At 39.2% G+C, this 24,503-nt stretch overlaps 1 protein-coding gene across 1 annotated transcript in view; it reads left to right on the forward strand.

Moving 5' to 3' along the window:
- The window catches only part of LOC124711375 (microprocessor complex subunit DGCR8), a 238,048-nt gene that overhangs the window by 57,028 nt on the left and 156,517 nt on the right, over positions 1-24,503 (forward strand). The window contains exons 2-3 of the mRNA XM_047241426.1: positions 18,765-19,726; positions 19,915-20,019. Coding sequence (XP_047097382.1) covers positions 18,802-19,726; positions 19,915-20,019 — 1,030 coding nt within the window. The 5' untranslated portion in view covers positions 18,765-18,801. The remainder of the gene's footprint in view (positions 1-18,764; positions 19,727-19,914; positions 20,020-24,503) is intronic.

A 24,503-nucleotide genomic window follows, 5' to 3' on the forward strand; every position in this document is an offset into this window, starting at 1 on the left:
AAACAACTTGCTCGCTGAGGATTTAATCATTCAGTTCTGCGAAATAGTGAGGATGCTGATGTTGGCATTTTACCCATCGTTCCAACATGTCCCACAGATTTTATACAGGGCAGGTGATTTTGCAGGCCAGTGAAGATGTAATAGGGTGGGGGAATGTTCAACATAGACACTGGACTCGCATTTGGGAGGACGATGGTTCAATCCCGTGTCCGGCCATCCTGATTTAGGTTTTCCGTGATTTCCCTAAATCGCTCCAGGCAAATGCCGGGATGGTTCCTTTCAAAGGGCACGGCCGACTTCCTTCCCCGTCCTTCCCTAATCCGATGAGACCGATGACCTCGCTGTCTGGTCTCCTTCCCCGAAACAACCAACCAATGTTCAACAAACCGGTCACACATTACAGCTCGATGAACACTTCTGTTGTTATCTTTATGTACATGTGTGAGCAATGGCCTCTTGCGAGGTGACAGCCTCCAAATGTTAATTGCAGTTCCTGTCACAATGTTCTGGGGATGGACCTTCATTCACTACCTGCAGCAATTCCTGTCAAATTTGAAAGTGATTTTAATTCACAAGCTGTGAAACTTACCTCCACTCCCTCTTTGTCAGGATCTTCTTCCAATCACAATTCTGACGTCATGTTTCATGGCAACATGTGTTACACCACTGCTTCTAGACATATTGAACAGTCTGTTATGAAACATCAACAAATCCAGCAACTTCACACATTATCTAGCTGTGGGAATGGCCAAACATGATTGTTTCCTTTTTCCACTCTGTTACAGTCTTACATTTATCAGTGTTTACTTACAATGTCCAAATGAAACATAATGTCTCACTGATGCTCACGAAGAGGCTATGCAGCATCGGTTGAGCATGTGATTCAATTGCTGTGCCACCTGTAAAGGCTTAACGATTCATCTGTGTATGCATACTGGGGTGACTAACTTTTTGTCTGGTGAGCTTATGTATTTACAAAAAGGATGACCTGGTAATGGTATGCATAGTGAGTAGTCTATGACTATGTTAGAAGGCCAGATGTTAAACTTGGACAAGAAAGTCTTGAAGGGGCAGGCAAACTTTGCTATCTTGAAAATAACACTTCTTAAACAGTAATGAAAAGATACACTGGGATTTATAAAGCCACAAGTGCTGTATGTTGTTTTCTTGCAGTTACAGATTAATGGAAGTTTAAAAACTGTGTTATTGTTTTAACAAAAAAAAAAAAAAAAAAGCAGAATCAGTATTAATTTAGTAATGAACAGTATATACAAAAAGATAAAAAATGTCAACTTTTGGGTATGCAAGATTAAAACTGAGATAGAGAACCATTGTAATGCATTATGGCAATAATAATCCCATTATCCACAGAAATTGTTAAATTTACTGACACAACAAAGAAATTAGAGATTTTTGCAGCAGTCTGTTGTAGTCGACTGTTTTGTTACTACTGTCTACACTGTATGCACTGGTAGCATTTTCTACTCTGTGTTCATCACACGTTTCTGTGACATGAAGTGCATGTGTTCTTTGTTTTTCTGACATTGTTGCTGTGACAGAAATTGCATCTTCTTTCCACAATGTCTGCCTCTTCTGCTGGTTGCAAGTCACAACTAATACATTGAAGATGTACTGGGATGCAGCAAACTCCACACCAACTATCAATCAGTATTACTATGCAGGCAGAGGTGAATTCGCAAGAAAACATATTGGCTGCTTCGGGGAAGTACTATCTATGAATTTACATGCTGAGCAACTTTTACCAAAATTAAAAGCGAATAAATAAGAAAAAATTACTGGTTGGGTGTAATATAGCTCAGTATTTCTATCCAGGGACGGGATCGATAACCAGTTTATGTGTGTTGAAAATTGGGAATAATTATGGTAAAAGCAGATGATACTTATCACTTTATAAGCACCAATATTTCATTTCTCTAATTTTACGTTATTACATATTATAATAGTATGTCCTTGCCTTTGCTGCTTTCTGGATCCAAAGTATAGATTTTAACAAAGAAAGAATTACAGAGAGTTGAAGCAGAAGAAATGAGACTTCTAGGACTTTGGCAGGATACAAATTAGCTCACAAGAAGAATAGTGAGAGAAAAGAGAAGCTCCCAAATTCTAATTATAGTAGAAAAGATCCAACAATGCAGAAAGGAATAGCATGACTATCTAGTATGTAGCCAGATACCAAAGAAAACCTATGAACAGAGACCTGATGGTAGAAGAAGACAGAGTAGAAGATGGTGTGCTTGTTTTCAGAACAGGCAAACCTGCCTAACCCAAAACTATATGTGATGAAGATGTATTGTAAGACTCTGGAAAAATGTGTGGTAAGTTCTTATGGGACCAAACTGCTTACATCATCGGTCCCTAAGCTTACGCACTGCGGTGGCTCGATGTAATGTTAAGCTCTCTCTATACAGCTTAAGCGTTTTCTTGGACTTACTTGTTGAAAAATGCTGGTTCTGCTTTCTTGCAGCGCCGATGTCTTCTGCTAGCACAGGACGCTTCTCCGAAGATTTCACTGCTAGGAAGGGGAAATTTTCGCTCTCTCTCTCTCTCTCTCTCTCTCTCTCTCTCTCTCTCTCTCTCTCTCTCTCTCTCTCTTCTTATTTAAAAAATACACTACTCCTGTAATATCATTCAATGCACCAGAACATATTTATTTCCACTTTGTACAAAAAAAAACAACTAAACTTTATGACGTAAGCCCACACATTACCGGGCACCCAGAATCAGTTACGTACACACTTTTGAACACAATTAATACATAAGCTTTTATTGTGGCTGACTATCCACGTCCAGTCCACGTACTCTCAACAGCAGTTCAATGTCTAATAAACAGTCACTATTTCGAGTCTCTCCATTTGTTTTTCAACAATACAAAGCTACATTACTCCGGACCGTATTTGTTTATTCTTGACAGGTTGCGCTGAACACTTGCCAGTGCCGACGAATTATCTCCCTTCCAATTTCGCCTGCACGAACAATGAATGGGTGCAGTATCCCATGCTCATCCTTACGCCCTGCTTTAAAATAACGCATGTTCGAAATGGCTGGTACACAAGTGTCTCCAGACTTTCATAAAATTCTGGTGGCACTACGTATCCCTCCCCTTAGCTCGAAAACTTGTTATTTTGCACACAACATATATTTTAATAATTTTTTTTCAATATAATAGAAGGAAACATTCCACGTGGGAAAAATTATATATAAAAACAAAGATGAGGTGACTTACCGAACGAAAGCGCTGGCAGGTCGATAGACACACAAACATACACACAAAATTCAAGCTTTCGCAACAAACTGTTGCCTCATCAGGAAAGAGGGAAGGAGGGGGGAAGACGAAAGGAAGTGGGTTTTAAGGGAGAGGGTAAGGAGTCATTCCAATCCCGGGAGCGGAAAGACTTACCTTAGGGGGAAAAAAAGGACAGGTATACACTCGCACACACGCACATATCCATCCACACATACAGACACAAGCAGACATATTTAAGACATTGGTCTTTAAATATGTCTGCTTGTGTCTGTATGTGTGGATGGATATGTGCGTGTGTGCGAGTGTATACCTGTCCTTTTTTTCCCCCTAAGTTAAGTCTTTCCACTCCCGGGATTGGAATGACTCCTTACCCTCTCCCTTAAAACCCACTTCCTTTCGTCTTCCCCCCTCCTTCCCTCTTTCCTGATGAGGCAACAGTTTGTTGCGAAAGCTTGAATTTTGTGTGTATGTTTGTGTGTCTATCGACCTGCCAGCGCTTTCGTTCGGTAAGTCACCTCATCTTTGTTTTTATATATAATAATTTTTTTTCTTAACACTTATCTTGTTACTTTGTACTACATAAAAACATTAGGTTCAAAAACTCTCTTCCACCTCCAGTATTTCATTAAGCAGTTGGTAATATCTTTCATAGACATAGTAGTATGATAAACTAATAGTACAACAAGTATTAGCTATTTCCAATAGATTTATCTACTCTTGCTTCCAGGGTTGAGCCAAAATAAATCCCTCCCCTTAACCAGTTTCAAAGTTCACGCGTTATTCTGAGTCGAGTCTTTTTCAGAAGCTGTTGCAATGATAACCACTGGTTTTCCGGGTCTGAAAAAAATTAGTTGTACTAGGGGTTTTCTCTTTTTTTCTATCTCCTCGCACAGGACTTGTCTTTTCTATTTAAAAAAAATTTAGAATTCGAATTTACCAGGAGAAACTTTCCACTACAATCTCAGGTCATATACCACCCTTTCCCTTTGGGTTCCACTCTATGTAAGGGTTGATGCTATGAAAACATCTTCTTCCTCATCCATGGGCAGGTACGCCCCTTTCATTTATACTAAACTATGGTACAGGTCAATCCCCTTTTTGGTGCCCCTGCCCGCGCAGTATAGGCAGCCTCCTCTGGGTCTGCCTACCTGCCTCTCTTTCTCTCCTTTCATCTATATTGGATGTGCCCTCCCTATCTTCTCTAACAGTGATTCATAGTCTTGCCTCTTTCGTACTCTTCTGCACACTATTTTATTTAAAATTTCCTGGTAAAATTTCTATCTACCTCTCCTTTCCTCCTCTTGAGTCCTTCCGCCTGCCTGCTTAAATTCTTCGCTTGTTCATTGCTTACAGCTCACTTATATAGCCATAATAATTAAATATGTTTCGTCCATGGTTGTAACTTTATTTCTTTTCTTCAGGCTATTCGGTCTGCACAACCCTATTATTCATCAGAAACTTATTTGACTCGATACCTCCATCTTAATATCTGTACTACTATACCTATGAACACAGGTGGATATACACTTCGTCCCCCTTGTTCCTTTAGCTTAAGCTTACTATACCATTTCACTTGAGATGTGCAACCCTCATTACTTAGCATTACTCTTGTACTTCCCTTGCTGGATATTCTGTTGTTATAAAATTGATCGCGAAAACTACCCCAGGTCCTTCTGTACGTTGTAGATCTTTCATCTTTCGAGGTAGTCGTGACAAAGCATTGGGTACTATATTCTCTGATCCTTTTATATATTGTATTTTAATATCATATTCTTGTAAAAACAACATCCACCTCATTAGTCTACTGTGTAATAATCTATTACTCATTAGGGATGACAAAGCCTGATGGTCGGTATAAATGTAGATTTCCGAACCCCATATTAAAGTTTGGAACTTTTGTATACTCCACACTATCGCTAGCAATTCTTTCTTGGTAGCAGTATAATTTCATTCATGCTTATTTAAGCTTCGAATAATAAACGCTATAGGTCTATGATCATAGGTTTCTATCCCCCATTCCCCTTGGAATAATTCTGCTGCAATACCGTAATCTGAGGCATCAGTTGCTATCTTAAAAGGTTCATTCATTACGGGATGTTGTAAGATAGGCGCATCTACTAAAGCTTGATTTAGTTTGTCAAAAGCTTCTTAGGTCCCTTGGTCCATTCCATGATATACCTTTACGTAATAATCTTAATAGTCTAGGGTTGTTCATTTCTTGACTTTGCACGTAGCGTCGATAATAACCTGCCATCCCCAGAGACCCTTTTAGTTGTTTAACGTTTCGAGGAGATGGACAGTTTTTAATAGCCTCGATTCTCTCGGGGTCTGGTTCAATGCCTTTTACTCCCACGATGTGTCCTAAAAATAGTAATTCCTGCCTCGCAAAGTGAGATTTGCTTAACTTTAAGATGATACCCTTTTTCCTTAAATCGCTCCAAAGTTTTTTTCAATGTCCTACAATGTTCTTCCCAAGTAGGTGAAATAATCAAGATGTCATCCACATAAATAACTAGTTCTTTCAATAACTCTCGTCCAATAGCCTTATCAAGTGCTCTTATAAATACCGATGCTGATATATTTTGTGCAAAAGGTAGTACATTAAAGTGGTAAGATTTTCCGTTGAACAAAAAAGCAGTATACTTTTTTGAATCGGGATATAACCGGATTTGCCAGTACCCAGCCGTCAGATCAATGGAGCTAAAATACTGGGCATCCTTAAATTTAGTTAATAATTCATCTATATTAACCGGACGATCTCTTTCGGTTTCAATATGACGGTTGAGAGTGCGTGCATCTAGCACCAATCTCTCCACCTGTAGCCGGCCGGAGTGGCCGTGCGGTTCTAGGCGCTACAGTCTGGAGCCGAGCGACCGCTACGGTCGCAGGTTCGAATCCTGCCTCGGGCATGGATGTGTGTGATGTCCTTAGGTTAGTTAGGTTTAATTAGTTCTAAGTTCTAGGCGACTGATGACCTCAGAAGTTAAGTCGCGTAGTGCTCAGAGCCATTTGAACCATCTCCACCTGTAGCTTTTTTCAGTACTACTAAGGGATTATTGTAGACACTCATACTCCTTTCTATTATATCTTGATCAATCATTTTATTACTCTCCTCCCTAACCGCTTCTTGAAGACTTATAGATATAGGGTATGGTTTGAAAAGAAGGGGGGGGGGGGGGGGGGAACCAACGGAGTCTCGTCCTTAATCTTAAATTTGCAAACATAATCGCTAACGATACCCGGATTCTCTGAAAATACTGAATGGTATTTAGACAAAATTTTCACTAAATCCATTTGTTGTTCGATATTTAACACTTCAGATTCACTTACCTTCTTGTGAAAGTCGTCTTGTGGACTTACACTCTTACAGTATTAGTTAACATTATCTCTGGAGACAACTGAGCTGACGCGGTTAATTGTAATCTTTGGTGTTCAGATGTTTGTTTCTACACATCGCTGTCCGTCACAAACTTAATGCAATGTTTATTCTCGGGCTCCCCCACATAGATACAGTTCTCGTCGAAATTTAGTATAACATTAAAATCGGTTAACCAGTCTAAACCAAACAATACGTCTCTATGTCTTCCACTACTAGCAAAGGTTGTCGAAACGTCATATCACTTATACGGCAGTGTGCCAAGGTTTCGTATTTGACAACCTTACTCTTCTTTCCAGTTATACCAACTATGTATACCCCAGTTACTGGTAAAACAGGTAAATTAATTTTAGTTTTTAATGTATTAAAGTATTCCTTAGAAATAAGTGATACTACACTGCCAGAATCGATGAATATGTCTACTTTGTGGTTTTCTATCTCCTGTTATAATACGTTGTGGTGGCGTAGTTATTTTGTTCGTTTTCTCCAGCAGTAGCCACTCCTTGGTAGGTACTTTATGCATAGAGGAAACCTGTACCCTCTTATTTAGGCCTCTCAATGTATTTTGACGACCTGGACGCCGGCCCTGGGTCCAGATCTCTCTACGTTTTCCTCATGGGTAGCAACCACGGCACGATTTCCAAACGTTGGAACTGCGTTACCCCCTGTTCCACAGCTGTTGCTGGGCACGAATTCCTGCGTAGTTACAGGACCGAGGTTGGACGGTAATGGTCCTCGTGAGCAACCCCCTTTATTTACATTCCTGCTAGGTCGGTGGACTCGGGCAAGATTGGATTCATAAGGCTTTGACTGGTTATTATGATTCATATTATTCCTTCTAAAATTCGGATTTTCATGCGCGTGCAAGTTCTCGTTCCTGCCTTTATTGATTGCATCGAGTGCATCTACAAAGGATAACAGTTCCTCCACCGTTTTCCACCCACTGCATAGTATATTTTTTCTAGCACAAGTTGGTAGACGTCTTATTAAAATTCTAACTAATCCCTCTTCTTCCATTGGTCGATCTAAATATTTCGCCCTTGTCAAATGCCTGTCGAAATACTTGCGCATGGTACCCCAGGCATTACTATAGTATTTAGGATCCCACAAATCTGAAATCAACTTCTCTTGTGCACTTGAAGACCAATATTTTTACTTAAACTTTCTCAGGATGTGAAATTTTCAATATTTACTGTGCCCCATTCTGAAGCTTCACCCTCCAAATAACCTACCGCAAACTCTCTTTTCTTAGCGTCCTCCCAACTTTTAGGTATGTTTTGGTTAAACCGTTTTAAGAAATGGATGGTGTGTACCTCCCCATGTGGTTTGAATTTAGGAAACTGCCTCGACAAGCCTGAATTTGATCCCTATTGCAAATCAGTTATCATGTCCTTATTTAATATAATATTTTGGGAAACTGTGCCTTTCTCTAGTTTCTCCTGCATAAGCTTGAATTTTTTCCTCAACGTTTTTAAGTTTTTCTTGGTGTTATCTAAATCGGAAGTTACTATAGGCGAAGAGATATCAACACTTAGTTTCTCTTCAACCCTTCGCCCTATTAATTCTTCTACTTGTTCTTATAAACCATTCAAATTTATAAGTTCTGCAGTCATTAACTTTTCTTTGAAGTTCTATTCTACGGTTTCCACCCGCGATGTGACCCGTGAAATTTGCGCCTGTACTAGGGGGAGCAACTTATCTTGTTTCTGGACATTGGTTTTTAGCGTAGTTAATTCTCGTTCGACCACATCAAATGTAACATTACATACATTTTTGAAAGAGTCGTATTTTTCGTTAAATTGTTTCCAAATTACTACATTTACAGTCTACATCATATTCTAATTTTTGAACTAAACCTTTTAGATTAGCTTCATTTCTTTGTTCTAAATCCTTAAATAAAATATGTGTTCGCTCAGGGAATCGGACAATTCTTTTTTCCATTCTTGCATTTGATTACTTAGGATATTAACTTGAGCCTCTAGTTTTTTGTTTTTCAAATCTAACTTAGAGTTTAATTCTGCCTTCAATTCTTCCTTTTTTGTGTTCTGTGATTCAAACTGCGTTTTGATAAACCTCATTAATTCGCCTAAATCTGGCCCATGTTTTTCAATTCCCATAGCCCCAACAGACTCTGCTGATTGATGTTCCTTTTCCACTGTGTTTTGTTTGCCTTTAATCTAGTTATCATTAAAAGTACATTCGCTTATTTCCACAACCCCTCCACACTTCACAAACAATCAAAGGTCAGCAGTAGCTCACCCGGCGTCGGTGGAAGGCGGCGTCGGCACCGGTGTACGGCGGCGTCGGCTTTTGTGGACGGCGACGTCGGCGTTGGTGTGATGCTACGTCGGCGTTGGTGTGATGCTACGTCGGCGTTGGTGCACGGCGGCGTCAACGTCGATGAACGGCGGCGTCGGTTTTTGTGGACGGCTGCGTCGGCGTTGGAGTGATGCTATCTCGGCGTTGGTGTGATGCTACGTCGGTGTTGGTTACGGGGGCGTCGGCGTAGTTGGTAGACGGCGGCGTCGGCGTAGGTGGTAGACGTCGGCGTAGGTAGACGGCGACGTCGGCGATTTGAGACTTAACTGCAGCGTGGTGCGATTTTCTTGATTCTCTTAATCATTTCATCATTTCACTCCCAACTGTTTTTTTTTTTTTTTTTTTAAATATTTACCCTTTATTCTCAGGTCCTTTCTTTACGGTCGCACGTTCTTGCGGTGGTCCGGTCTAATGTTACGCTATCTCTATACAGCTTAAGCGTTTTCGTGGACTTACTTGTTGAAGAAGAATGTTGGTTCTGCTTTCTTACAGCGGTGATGTCTTCTGCTAGCACCGGATGCTTCTCCGAATATTTCACTGCTAGGAAGGGGAAATTTTCACTCTATCTCTCTCTCGGTTCTTATTTAAAAAATACTCTACTCTTGGAATATCATTCAACGCACCAGAACATATTTATTTCCACTTTGTACAAAAAAACAACTAAACTTTATGACATAAGCCCACACATTACTGGGCACTTAGAATCAGTTAATTACACATTTTTGAGCACAATGAATACATAAGCTTTTATCGTGGCTGACCATCCACATCCAGTCCATGTACTCTCAACAGCAGTCCAATGTCTAATAAACAGTCACTATTTTGAGTCTCTCCATTTGTTTTTCAACAATACAAAGATACATTATTCTTTGCAGCCGCCCATGGAGCTTCCGGGCCGTATTTGTTTGTTCTTGGCAGGTCGCACTGAACACTTGCCAGCACTGTCGAATTATCTCCTTTCCAGTTTCGCCTGCACAAACAATAAATGGGTGCAGTATCCCATGCTCATCCTGCTTTAAAATAACGCGTGTTGAAACGGCTGTGACACAAGTGCCTCCAGACTTTCATAAAATTCTGAGGGCACTACAGCACTACTTCATCTAACTTACACTAAGAACAACACACACACACCCATCCCCGAGGGAGGACTCGAACCTCTGACGAGGGAAGCTGTGGGAACCGTGACAAAACGCCTCAGACCGCGTGTCTACCCTGTGCAGCAGACTTTGGAAAGTTTGTTTTATGAGTATGTACACCACTTTATCAGTAGGCAGTGCCATTAGTTTTAGCTCCTCTGACAGTGTGCTATTGTGTAGGGCTTTCAGTGTGTACCAGGATTCCCCCCCCCCCTCCCCCCCTCCCAACCACCACTGAAGTTACAATTGAAGGTTTATGACTGCCTCTCATGTATCCTTGATTCCTGTAGCTCTTCTGGCATCAACCTTTGCCAGTCACTGATCTTCACCTGTATACTCCGTTCCCTACTCCCACTGCAGCACTACATAGACTTCTGTTCCACCAAAGCACCTAACTAATCTTTCTCACCTCTTCTACCTCTCTTTCTATCACTGCCCCACCCACCCCCTCCCTGCTGATATCATGACTGCACCCAGCAGCACTATCTTGTCCCCACCACATCCCTGCATGCTCCCTTCCCATCTCAGTCCCAATGTTAACCTCACCAGCCAGGCACAGTTGCTCACAGTCTGCCATCAGAGGCCAGAGACAGTGATTTTGTGTGTGTGCCTGCGCGCCTGCATGCGTGCGTGTTACTCTTGGGTGAATGCGTGTGCATTTTCTACTTTAGAAGAATGCCTTGTGGCCAAAATCTCTCATATGACAGTCTTTTGACCTAAGCGACTTACAAGTTATAGAAGTTGTTGGAGTCCAATGGTTTGGAATAAATGAGTAAATGATTGACATTACATTGTTTCTGGTGAAAATAAGTTTTCAGGATGGTGATGGTGTATACCCTTCTTGCACAAGGCATCAGTAATGAATACCAGTGTTCAAAGATCAACATTTGGTGACTGTGAATGCCAAATATTGAAAAGAACTGTTTCAAAGAACCATGGGCCTGAAGTGACACATATCAGTACTCAAACAGCCTCGTTTCTACCAGCCAAATCTGAAATATATTGCACAACCTGGACTTTTGCGGAAATGTTATTTGTCACTACCAAGCATGTGTTAAGACAACCAAGCTCCTGCAATATGGGCCACTGATGACTAGAAGGGAATAGGGTTATACAGTGATTTATTCCTCACTTGTTTTCAATAAAAGGTCAGTTTTTATTTTCAGTAGATGCTGAAAAAAACTATTGTTGTGATACAAATTCTTCTGATAAGTATTGGGGTGGTTATGTGAAGGTCCTCTGAGGTCAACTTAAAGCCAAGAATTATGTGGTCATTTTTGTTCAGTAAATGTATGAGGTGCTACCCAAAATATCTAAAAATTTCGTTGTAAAAATCAGAGAACGATACTTCTGGCCTAATGTAATCCGTTGCCTTCAACGTAGTCACCTGTGGCACATACACAATGATCCCAGCTCTGTTCCCATTTATGGAAGTGCTACTGGAAGTCCGCAGGGTGAAAAGTGCTCAGGACTCATTGCAATTCCACTGGAATGCTGTCAGCAGAGTCAAAACATCACTCTTTCAATGCGGTTTTCATCTTTGGAAACAGGCAGAAGTAGCATGGGGCTATGTCTTAAGAGTAGAGAGTGTGGGAGCTGTTGCCATGTTGTTTGCTGATGTGCTGTGATGGTGTACCAGCCAGTCTTTCTTTTTCGACTACTCTGGCCATTTGCACCGAACACTTTCCTTCTGTTGCATCAAAAACTCACAGTAAAACTGCCTGTGGACTGTCTGACCAAGTGGAATAAACTTATGCACTATTCCACAAACATCAGAAAAATTATCAGCATTGAAGTCACGTTGTTGCAACTTGTTGAGCATTTGTAGGCCTTGGAGAAGATGGTATTTTTCATTGTGATGATTGCTGCTTCATTTCAAGATCATAACCATAGACCGAAGATTCGTCACCTCTTATGACTCTGAATAAGAATTTTGGACACACTTGTGCTTTTTGTTGCAACTCAGTGCACGTCTGGATCCTGAGGTTTGTTGGTTGATGCTGAGAGGGACAGATTGCTGCAATTCATCTCATGTTCAGTTCATCGGCTAGAATTCATTGATAGGTAGCGTACTACAACAGCCTAAGACTACTATAAACACCACAGATTGTGTGCCTTCAGTTGTTGTGAATCATGTCATGCCCTTTCATGATCATTTCCAGTGTTGCACATGTTGACAATCGCCCCAAATGTTTGTCGTCTTCCACAGATTCTCACCCTTCTTTGAAGCGTTTGACCCACTGATATGTTCTTGCTTGACTAAGTGCTCTCTTACCAGATGCCTTTCTCAGCATGTGGTGTGTTTCAGGTGCAGTTTCTTTAACTTGAAACAGTTTGATGCAAAACCATTGCATCTGTCATGCTATCCATTTCACAATTCGCAGAAGCACTGAAATACACCCTGAAATCCACCTCTACAACTCTTAACTGCGTGTGCCAAAATAGACACAACTTTGTTCTGCAGTAGCTGAAACGTATACCTCGGGACATCTTGTGGCACAATTTCTTACTGCTACTGGTTTGACCAGTACAATCAAATTCTCAGATATTTTGGGTAGCACCTTGTAGTCTTTAGTGCAGAAGTTTCACAAAGATATTTTCTAACATGGCAATGTGCAGTAGGTCAGTTCCTACTGGTGTCTTGGTTCAAATGGGTGTTTTTGAACAAGAAGATATTTGGAATGTCTTCTCGACTATATAGTCCTAAAACATTCATATTAGTAAACAACTGTGATTGGCTTTTCAACAGGAGTTTTCAGTGCTTCATTTTTACTGTTAACTATATTGGCACTGTGTGATGTACTATGTCATGTATGGTACAAAATGCCACTAGATACAATTCACAAGTATTATATGCCCATTTAATGGTAAATCCCGGCTATATAAGAACCTAAATTGGTCTCACACCATATTGATAATGTTCATTTAGCGACCATAGTGACTTTGGGTTTACGTTTGTGGTACGAAGATAACATAATGTATTAGTCATGTGAACATTAATGTATATATCTGAATATAGCCTAATGTCTTTTAAAAAATTTGAGGAATTATTCTTATCTTCGTACAGAAATATTTACTAATTATTGTTTATCTGGCTTTTACCCTGTAGTTTTTCACATTACTCTTAATCAGTTTCATTCTTATTAAATTCAGGACAAGTGTCTGTGTATTGTTCTTCAGTCTATTGTCAGAGATCAGCCTAAATCTTTTGAATAATATTGAAGTTCTCTTTTTTAATTGTATTATTTTTTTAAATAGGATTTTTTTTTTTACAATTTTATATTGACAAGGATATGAGACATTGGCAGGAGAAAGTATTAAATATTGCGCTTCTCTGTTTACCTCTGTTTATTCTTTCTGTTGAACATGTTACTTGAAATGGTTAGATTTTGGATTGACTTTAGAGTAGAAATATACTGTCAGATTAAAATTATGTTCAGACTGAGACTTTAACCTGGAATCTTGCCTGTCAGTATCAGTACATTTACAAAATGAGCTATTCAGGTAATTAGTAACCATTCTCACAGCCTTACATCTACCATTACCTCTTTCCTATCTCCCAGAAGTTCTCATGCTTACCTTACAGGACTAGTACTTCCAGAAGAAAGGATATTGCAAATAAATGGCTAGCCACTGCCTGGGGAATTGTTTCCAGATGGAATCTCTCACTTGGCAGCAGAATGTGCTATCATTTGAAACTTGTTGGCAGATTAAACCTTTTTGCCTGACTGGGACTTTAATCTGGAATTTTGCCTTTCACTGGCAATGCTCATGAGGTATCCAGGTTTAATACATGACCAAGTTTTAATTTTAATCTGCCATGCGTTAAAATACATGTATGGCTCCTGTGAAATTGCTGAACATAATTGTCTGTTCTGCATCATTATGCACCATATTGATGCCAAGGACAATGGAGTAGAAGCTTCGAGAAGATGTGAGCAGGAGATACTTAAAAAAGAAAGCAAAAAGTGCTAAAGAATGAGCCAGGAAATTTTGAAGAAGAGTAGGATCTATTCAAAATATCAGTAGTCAGCAGTGCTTATACGGACTAACGAAAGGAAAATTATAGGAAAAAGGAATGACTTAGTGAAACAAAAGAATACAAAATATTATTTGAGACTGATCAATGGCAAAGATATAAAAAAGTAAAAAATTATGTTTATCAGGTTGGATTAAAAAATAGCCACACTTTATCAAGAATACAGAGATAAGAAACTTTGAGAGGGTTATGAAAGGTGTAAGAGGACTTTGGTATACTTTGTCAGAAAATTGGAGTAACAATAGGTGAAATCAAAAAATACTTTAAGGCATGTTGAAAAGTATGAAATGGAAGGTAAATGATGGAGGCAGTTGAAACAGAAGGAGTTACCATTGTCAGAGACGTAGAATCGTTAAGAGAAGACATTATTTATTTTGAAAACATATTAAATGCAGAGGAGAAGGAAGACCATGGTCCCACAGTCACAGACCTTGAGAAAGGACGACCACCAATTACCTAGACAGAACAGAAAATGCTCTGAAACAAATGTAAAGAGAGAAAAAGAGAGAAATCTTCCAGAGGTAAGAAGACTATAGTTATGATAAAAGCAGCGAAGAATCAACATAACACATTGGTTCCACTGAATCATGGGAACTATATAGGGAGGAAATGGGGTACCCAGTGACTGGTAAAAGGGAATTACAATACTGTTTCTTAAAGGAATAGTGTACCAACTATACCACCTTGTCTAAAGATCTAGGAAATGTTTCTGGAAAAGGGTTTGAGAGTTGTCATAGAATCTCAATTTGAAGAACAGCATGGATTTGGGACTAACAAAGGACGTTACTTTTGCAGTCAGACAAATAATTAAAAGATATAGAGGTTGGAAAATACCTGATAATAATGTAATATGATAGGATGCTGAGATGTAAAATATGGAACTGGCTGGAAAAATGGAATCTCCGTAACTCTAATTACCAAAATTCATATACCATACATCAACCGAGAATACAAGATGGACAGTCAAAGTAGTTTGGAACAGAGGGCTATGCAACAGGGTGGTTCCCTTTCGTGATTCCTCTGAATCACACTCGTGGGTATCGAAATGAAAGACATCACATGAGTGAAAAAAGAAGACCTAAATGTTCTCATATTTGTGGATGTCACCATTTAAAGTGAAACTACCATGGAGGCACAGAGGCAAATGGAACTGTGGAACACAAAGTTCAGAGTTAGTGTTAACAATGAGGAAAAACAAAACAGAAGTGATTCAAATTAGTACAGTACCTGCTCCATCTAATGTATTTTTGGAGGGGAAGATCATTAAGAATGTGAAAAATTTCACTAATCTTAGTAGTATTGAGGCAAGTGATGGTGTGCCAATCTCGAGGTCTGGCAAGGGTAACCAACGATCAAAGTTCTTCACTGTAGTATGAAGACTTGGGTGGGACAAGGATGTTCCTCTAATATTGCTCAAAACTTTCTTTCCACCCATTATGCCCTATAGTTGTAACCCAAAGTCAGATGTAGGCTTGAGGATTGAAATCCCTATGGTTTGCCCTACAAATGACAAGGAGAGACAAGATCAGAAACGAGTACATAACAAGAGACCTGCAAGTGAAAGTGACCATAGTGGAAAGGCCGAATACAGTGAGACTGTAGAGGTTTGGTCACACAAAGTGGATGCAACCTAACCAAATTTCCCATTGGTACTTGGAAAGGAACATGTTAGGATGAAGGTAGATGTCCAAGAAAGAGGTGGTTGCATCAAATTAAAGTAATACTTGAAAGGAAAGGCTTCAGATACCATGATGATGGAGGATATGTGTCATTAAAGAAACAGATGCATGCAAGTAGATCAAAACCATGCTGCTCAACATTCTGGAAGGATTCCCTGATGATTTTGTTTATGCAGTGACTTGCACTTCTGTAGTCTTTACATTCATTAACCTCCATATGTCGATTACACACTCACAGTTTTACTGATAAATGAACTTGATGGGTGATGGAACATACACACATCCATATTTTAAAATCATTTTCGTCATCTATTAGCCATATAAGTTGGGTTAGCTTCTCGTGTAAGTCATTTCTGTGTATTGTTCACAACAATGGTTGTAAGATGTGCTCTGCTCATTTAAAATAACTGGAAATAAAGTATGTTGAGGGTGACGTGGGGCTGATGCACTTTTTAAACCCAACAAGCACTGTCTGTCTCACACACTTTTTGTGATTCGCTGTTTATCAGTTATCTTGTTCTTTCATTGCCCTCCAGTCTTAGAACTAATGACAAATTTTCTGTGTCAGGTGAGTTCCTATTATCTTTTAGGTAAGATGCGGAATTTTTGGAAGATTATTCATACATTTTTCTCATTATGTACATGTTAATTTGGGTGTTATTTGGAACTCTAAGTAATTGGTTCCATATTCGTATATTGACTTTATAATAAAGCACCAATATCTAAAACACACACACACACACACACACACACACACACACACACACACACACACACACACACACACACACACCTGATCTTGTAATCTGTAGAATTTAGAACTGTAGGATCCCCTATATGTGTGCTACACATCAGAGACTGCTACCCAGATAGCTGACTGTGTGTGGGGTGCACACAAGGGATTTTTAGCTTAGGTGACTCTCCATCCAGAGTGCATGTTGCAAAAATGCTTCCTTGTGGTTAACTGCCAAAACATTTGCAACTGAGTACTGGAGTTTGAAGTGCTACTAAAATGCAGTGACTCTTATGTAATACTAGGTACAGAAAGCTGGCTGATATCTGAAAGTGGTAGTAATGAGATTTTTGGGGAAAATGTATGTGTTTATTGAAAGACTAGGCTAATGGGAAATGGAGATGGTGTATTTGTTGCAGTAGACGAGAAACTCAAATCCACCAAGATAGAAATGTAAGCTGCATGTGAGTTTGGTTTGGCAAAATACTGAATCAGGGTCATCATAAAATTGTGACTCACCTCCTGATATAATGAAAACTTTACAGAAAACTGCCTTTTGCTTGTATAGTAAGTTCCCTAGTCATCATTGGAGTTGTCAGCCATCCAACAGTCAACTGGCAAAATTACAGTTTTGTTAGTGGAGTGTGTGACAGGACATCTTGTGAAACATTACTAAATGCCTTCTCTGAAAGCTACTTAGAACAGACAGCTTGGAACACACTCAAATTGGAAATATTTTAGAGCTGATGGCAGCAAGTAGACCTGAACTCTTTGAGGATGTCCGCATCAAAACTAGTTCAATGACTATGATGCGGTTGTGGCAACAACCAATGTACCAAGGACAACGAAAATAAGCAGAAAGATAGATATGTTCAGTGAACTACATAAAAAATCAGTAGTGTCATATCTCAGTGAGGAATTTGAAACATTCATCACAGGGCAGGAGCACGTGGAAGAACTATGGCTCGAGCTTAAAAGAAGAGAATGACATACTCCATGCCAACCAGCTGGATTCTGAAAACATCAGTCATGTGAAACCCAATTCTCACTTTTCTCACGACATACTGACAAGCTCTGGATCAAAGCAGATAGGTAGATGCAGTATATCTTAATTTATTAAGTATTGGACTCGTTACCACAACTAAGCTTATTGTCTAAAGTACAATCATAAGGGCTATCATACTCATTTTGTGACTGGATTGAATACTTTTTGGTAGGGAGGACACAGCGTGTTACCTTGGATGGAGTGTCATCATCAAATGTAAAAGTAAATTCGGGTTTACCTCAGGGAAGTGTGTCTTGATCCTTGCTGTTCGTGTTGCATATTAGATACCTTGCAGACAATATTGGTAGTAAGCTAAGACATTTTGCAAATGATGCTGTTATCTATAGTGATGTATGTACTATCTGAAAGAAGCTGCATAAATATTCAATCAGATCTTGATAAGATTTCAAAGTGGTGCAGAGACTCTTAAAATGCAATCAGTCTACAAAGGACCATGTGACCCATTCTGGAATATTGTCAAAGTGTATGGGATCCATGCCAAATAGGACTAATGGGGGATATTGAACTTTCTCAGAGAAGGCTGTCACAGACGGTCACAGGTTTGTGTGACCGGTGGGAGAAAGTCACAGAGATGCTGAAGAAACTGAACTAGCAGACTCTTGAAGATACGTGCAGACTGTCCCAAGAAAGCCTACTTACAAAGTTAAAAAAAAAAAACAAACCAGCTTTACATAATGACTCTAGGAATATATTACAACCCCCAATTATTGTTCACATTGGAATTGTGAGGACAAGATTAGATTAATTACAACACACAGAGGCATTTAAACAAACATTCTTCCCATGCTCAATATCTGAATGGAGCACAAAGAAAACCTAATAACTGGTACAATAGGATGTACCATCTGCCATGCACTCTCATCAGTTTTTAGAGTATAGATGTAGATATGACTCCTAATTTTTTACTGTATCTTGTAGCTTTTTTTGTGCGTGACATAGTTTTTTTAGTTTTTAATTTTTTTGTCTGTAACTGAAAGATCCCTAACTGTAATCTCTTGCTTATATTTTCACTGATCTATTTGGAACCTCTGCTCTTGCTAATATGTTAATTTCATTTGTAGATGTGTATATGTAATTTTTAAACATTCATGATGCTGTTTTATTGATTGTGCTGAACACATTTATTATCTTGTGTTATTCCTCTGTTTCAGTATTATTTAACAAGATTCTCTATTAAAGGTAGTCAAAATGGTGCGACAAAAACGTAAACACTCAACAGACAGTACAGGTAGCTGTGATGATAGTAGAAAGTGTCCACATTTGACCAATTTAATGTTACCAGTAGGTCAAGAGGTTGTGATTAAGAGTGAGCCCATTGATGCACCTGCAGAGGAAAGTCCCACATATCCGAGCAGTGATGTTGATGACGATGCTGGAATTGATGTAGATGAATCAGAATTTTATAAACACCTTAAAATGGAATTGGACAGTGAAAATGGGAGTAGTAGCAGAGATTCCTGGGATGAGAGAATAGCAGACAGCAGAAATATTAGTACTGAGAAAAAAGAAGGGCAACAGTCTCAGTGTGAAAGCAGTCCATCTGAGGAAACAACTGTTGATAATAACAAGATGATGAAGGAATTGACATTACAAAGGAAAGACAGTATAGGAACAAAGACTGTAACTCAGGTTAATGAAAACATTAGTAATGCAGAGGACAGTGTTGAGTCACAAGTGTGTACTAACACTGTCACTCAAAATGGGAATGAACATTGTACTGAAGAAAGTGATTCCACAAAGGAGATAAATATTTCTAGTGAAAATCTTACTGCAGGCAGGGAAAGAGAGAGTGCGGCACGCGAAATGAACCGTGTAGTAGCAGAAGAAAGTGAGTGCCACAAAGAAATAGAGGAAAGTATAAGTCATACAATAGTAGAAGACAGTGGAGATGAAAGAAATGACGATGATGAACATGATGGTACCCAAGAAAGTGATCAACAACAAGGCAGGGACTCTTCCTGTGCTGGAGACGAATCCATGGCATTACGAGAGTTTGATGTCCTGGATGAATTTGACCATAATGATGAAGAGGACGATGACCAGGATGATTATAACCAATCGGATGATGATTCAGATGTACCTGATGAAGAAATAGAAGCTATGTTAGAGGAAGGTAAGCTGTAAGTATAAGTATTTCTGTAATACATGTTGTGCCCTTTATTTAATAGCAGAACACATTGCAGTAAAAAAAGTTCAATAGTGTTCTAGAGTTAATTAAATCACTAATGGAGGCTTACAGTGCCGAGTGATTCTGTAATATATTTTCCTTGTTACTGTCATCTGTACTGAATTACATTTTAGGTCTACCAGAAGAATTCAAGAAGAAAGCTAAAAATGGAGAGAATGGAGAAAATGGGGAGAACGGTGAACCAACATTCAAAGAAAGGAAAAAAGTTGTTTTAGAAGGTATTGTGTTTTACCTTATGAATAAATTTTTATATATTTTGCACTGCTTGGACATAATTATCTAATCCAACACAGGAGTAAAAAAGTAAATTGTTACTTCTAAATTTAAACTAGGTTTTAAAGTTGGGGTGCATTCCACCAGTCCCACATACCTCCTTGATAATGCTAAGTGGCAAGCACTGCAGTGAATTTGGTATTTGGTGACAAACTGGGTTTGTAAAAGCTGATAATGTTCTCAAGCTGAGGACAAGTCAGTGCTACCAGTCCTCTATTACCATAAGCTCTGGCGCCATGCATGGTGTGGTGGTACATTGGTGGTGGAACATTGTATGTCACATGGAATGAAGATCTTGGCTTAATTATTCAGACTGAAAAAGGCTTAATTATACAGACTGCAAAAAATACTCCTCAACTTCAAAATGTGCTATTTACTGATGATGTCAGTAAAATCCTTTTGGGTATTGGGACACATCACTTTGTAATTTTGAAACAACTCTGCATGAAGTGCTTTCAAATGAAACCTGGTCAGTGTGTCTACCTTTGCCTTACACGTAAGGTTGGCACCACATAACTGTGGGTATCGTGGCATCATCTATTGGTAGAGAGACTGGCGCACACGCACCATTTGATGTGGCATAGCGCCAGTGTGGTTTCACACTGAAGAGAAGGTGGCCACAGAAGTTATTGTCCACTACTGAGCATGCAGGTGAGTAAGCAGGAACAATGAGTGATTAGATTTTTTTGTCAGCAGAGGGAGTTGGAGGCCGTGAAATATATCGACGGGTGAAGGCTGTGTACGGAGAGTACAGTCTGAGTCGTTCATGTGTTGTGGAATGGCGCAAATGATTCCTTGAGGGGGCACCGCCAACACCATAATGCATCAACACTTGAATTTTTGAAAAATCTGTGTGCAGTGGGCTCTCCACCGACTGACTGCCGAGCAACGCAATACTTGAATGGCGCTGTCTTTGAGTCATCTGCAACTTTATCATGAGGAGGAATACGGATTTCTGTCGCGTGTTGTCACAGGTGATGAAACGTGGTGTCACCAGTTTGAAACGGAAAGCAAGCGTCAGAGCAAGCAGTGTAAACATAGACTTCACCACCTCCAAAGAAATCAGAGGCTGTGCACACCAGCCCTGGTAAGGTCAAGGTGTGCTTCTTTTTTGACCACAAGGGCCCAGTGCTTGTCGATCTCTGGAATGGGGAACCACCATCAATGCCCAGCATTATCAAGCCACTTTACAGAACCTTAGACGAGCCATCAAGTCAAAACGCCAAAGCATGTGGTCCAATGGTATTATCCTCCTGCATGATAATGCTTGTCCGGGCACAGCCAATGCGGTGAAGATGACATTGCAGCAGTTTCAGTGGGAAACGCTGGAACATCAGTCGTAAAGTACCGACCTTTTGCCGTGTGACTTTCATGTGTTTGGACCTCTAAAACAAGCTATTCGCGGACATTTGTTCACAACGGACAACAAAGCAATGAAGTATGTAACTGGGTCCAGGCCTGGATCCGATTGCAGCCTATTAGCTTCTTCAAGGATGGAATCAACCTGCTAGTGTTGCAATGGGATAAATATTCCAACAGTTTTGGCGACTATGAGTATGTGTACTGTGTATAACTACAGTTTTGTTACCATTACTTACACTAGTGACCAGGTTTCATTTGAATGCCTCGTATAACAAAAATGATGTTTTGACCAATTCTGCAACTGTCCTCTTCTGAGTAGTGAATTAGGGACTGGACTTTCATGCAGTAATAATCCCTTAAATGTGTATGCCTTTATGCGCCAATAAATCTGAAATGTGCACATAAACTGTTTACATAAAATTATATAAAAACTGAAGTGGCATTGTGGTAGTACAAAAATGACTTACATAAGTCCCTGTAAATGATTGACAATGAAACATTAACAAAAATGCAGGAAATCTTCTTAACAGCAGACACCAACTTGTCAACAGGATGAAAATTTGTGTGACCAGTTTCAGCAACACAATGTAACTCATGAGCAAGGCAAGTTAAATGTGTGTTATTGGGAAATATAACTTTGAGAGCTGCATCAGTCACAGACAGAAATGCACTCTCATATCGAATGCCATTTGGCTATAGTAAATTCATGAAAGCGATAAAAAAATTGGGAAACTGCCTAGCTATTTGTCATTTGAAACTGCTCTGTTGCACATACGTACAGTACAGACCATACATTATTTTCAAGAAATGCATTTACAATATTTGAAATAAACCATCCCTCACAGTCTTGTTTCGCCAATTGACACCAATATAAAAATATTTTGAAACTGATTCCTTATTCTTTTAACGGTTTGGTTGTAGCACCACTGTACATAATTTCAATGCCTAGTGGATTCGTCTGGCACTTCACTCTCTGTATACCTTTCAGTTAAATTTCTAAGAACAGGATTAGTTAATTTCTACAGCAGTATATCTACTGACAAAAAGGCTTTGCACAAACCAAAAGAAAAAGATGAAAAAGTACTGGCAGAACATTCACCTAACATCTGGATGAGAGTAATTTTCATGAATTTGCATTGTACACTGTCTTTGTGTTTGTAGGTGTCCACATGCTGAACTACTTGGAAACGTTTTTCAATATTAACTATTTTTTCTCATGCATAGTAATGAAGTATTTTGCCATCTGTCATTATCATCTCCCCTTCAAACTCCTGCTTGTACTGTTGCAATCTAGACTGAATACTTGTTTTTGCTTTTTGCATCACACTTAATTGTGAAGAACTTAAAACACACCACCTAGCCACTAGTTAGCGGTCACTGCTCACCACAAAAGTGAACTGATTTTCTGTAGACAGAACAAGGAGTCAACTGAAGTAAGGTGACTGAAGAAGGCTTCACAAATGAGCCATTAATCACTTTAGTGTTGTATTAATTTACATGTTATGAATATTATGAAACGAAAAATTAAAAAAGATTGCATACAAATTAAATAATAATGTTAAAACAGGTACTTGGTGTTACATTGTAGGCGGCTCCAAAAAAAACACAGTTCCAACTAACCCCTTAATATCCATGTTGGTTCAGCTTTGCAGGGAGAGATCAGGGAAGTCCAGGAACCAAGGCCATGTACTACATGACAAAATGCAAAGGGTAATTTCAAGCAGTGAATTGGGAAGAAGGAAAAATCATAAATAAATATGTAAAAATAACCTTTCACAACAGCTGAACAAGAGAACACACAGTTTAAAATATCCATTTGTTTTAAAAATAATAAGTATTTTAATTAAAAACATGCAAAATGTGCAGCACAATTAAAGATTTCCGAAAATAGATGCTTACTCACAACACAGACAAAATATGCATTTATATGTTGTATAAAACCATGCTTTAAAATGTAAGGGAAGTAGATCAAACATATTATCCAAAGAGTATACTTCTTGAATAATAGAAAGCTGCTGGAAAGCAAATAGTCTTCTTGAAATTAGATGGTTCAGCTACAATCTATGTAGAGTTCAGCTGTTACTGATTTACTGTGCTGTGCCCCGACACAGAAGTTCTATTTGACCTTCTGTTTTTGCCAACTCTTTACATCCACACTGAAGTTCGTAAATTCCTGCAGTGTGGAGAGTGTCTATGGAATTCTTTGTGTGGCTTTATTGATCTTGGATATTGCAGACACACTGAAATATTTGCTTAATTCCTCCATGGCACAGCACTTTGCCTATGTGGTCATTGATGCGTTTCATGCATGGGAAGGGAATTTCCTACATTATCCCTTAGATGTGTCAGCATTGATTCTGGAACACTTTGTTAGGAACTGCATTTTCTTGCATCTATAGTTCACTCATTTCACCTACATACATTGTAGTGTCCGTGATTATTGTGGTGTTTCCTGTAGAAAATTTCTGTGCCACCAAGAATATTTGGAATACAAAACTATGATGATGAGGACTGCCCTGTAACACCAATTGTCTGTGGGATCAATTTCCTCTCATCCTGTTTTGTGTAACATCTGGTCCACAATTCATGTCACCTGGTTGATCACAAACTTATACATTCAGCAATCCACAAATTTCATTGAGGTCATATGGAAACCTCTATGGATGTAATGGTCACCTTTGACATAAGATCTCTGTTCATGAATGTGCTTGTAGCTCAGACCATTAACCTCTTACAGGAGTAATACTGCCAGATATTTCCAAGTTGGTGTGCCTGTCATCAACTAACTTTAGTTGGTAGGGAATATGAAGTACTGTACTGCCACGTCTGCATTGTTGGCTGAGGCAAATTGATGTCACATTCATCACATGATCTAATGGAAAAGAATAATTATGCAAGTTTCATGCACTTGAACTATATTTGTAAAAAATCACACGTTGTGCAGGAAGCTGGGAATAATAGTGTTCCCTCTTTTCTGAATGTAGAACTATATAGAACATCTAGTGGCCAACTGGATATAAGGTGTGTAGGAAATCAATGCACGTCACCAGATATTTACATGTTGCAT

This window comes from Schistocerca piceifrons, chromosome 8 (genome assembly GCF_021461385.2).
Source record: "Schistocerca piceifrons isolate TAMUIC-IGC-003096 chromosome 8, iqSchPice1.1, whole genome shotgun sequence".
Taxonomy (NCBI): Eukaryota; Metazoa; Arthropoda; class Insecta; order Orthoptera; family Acrididae; genus Schistocerca; species Schistocerca piceifrons.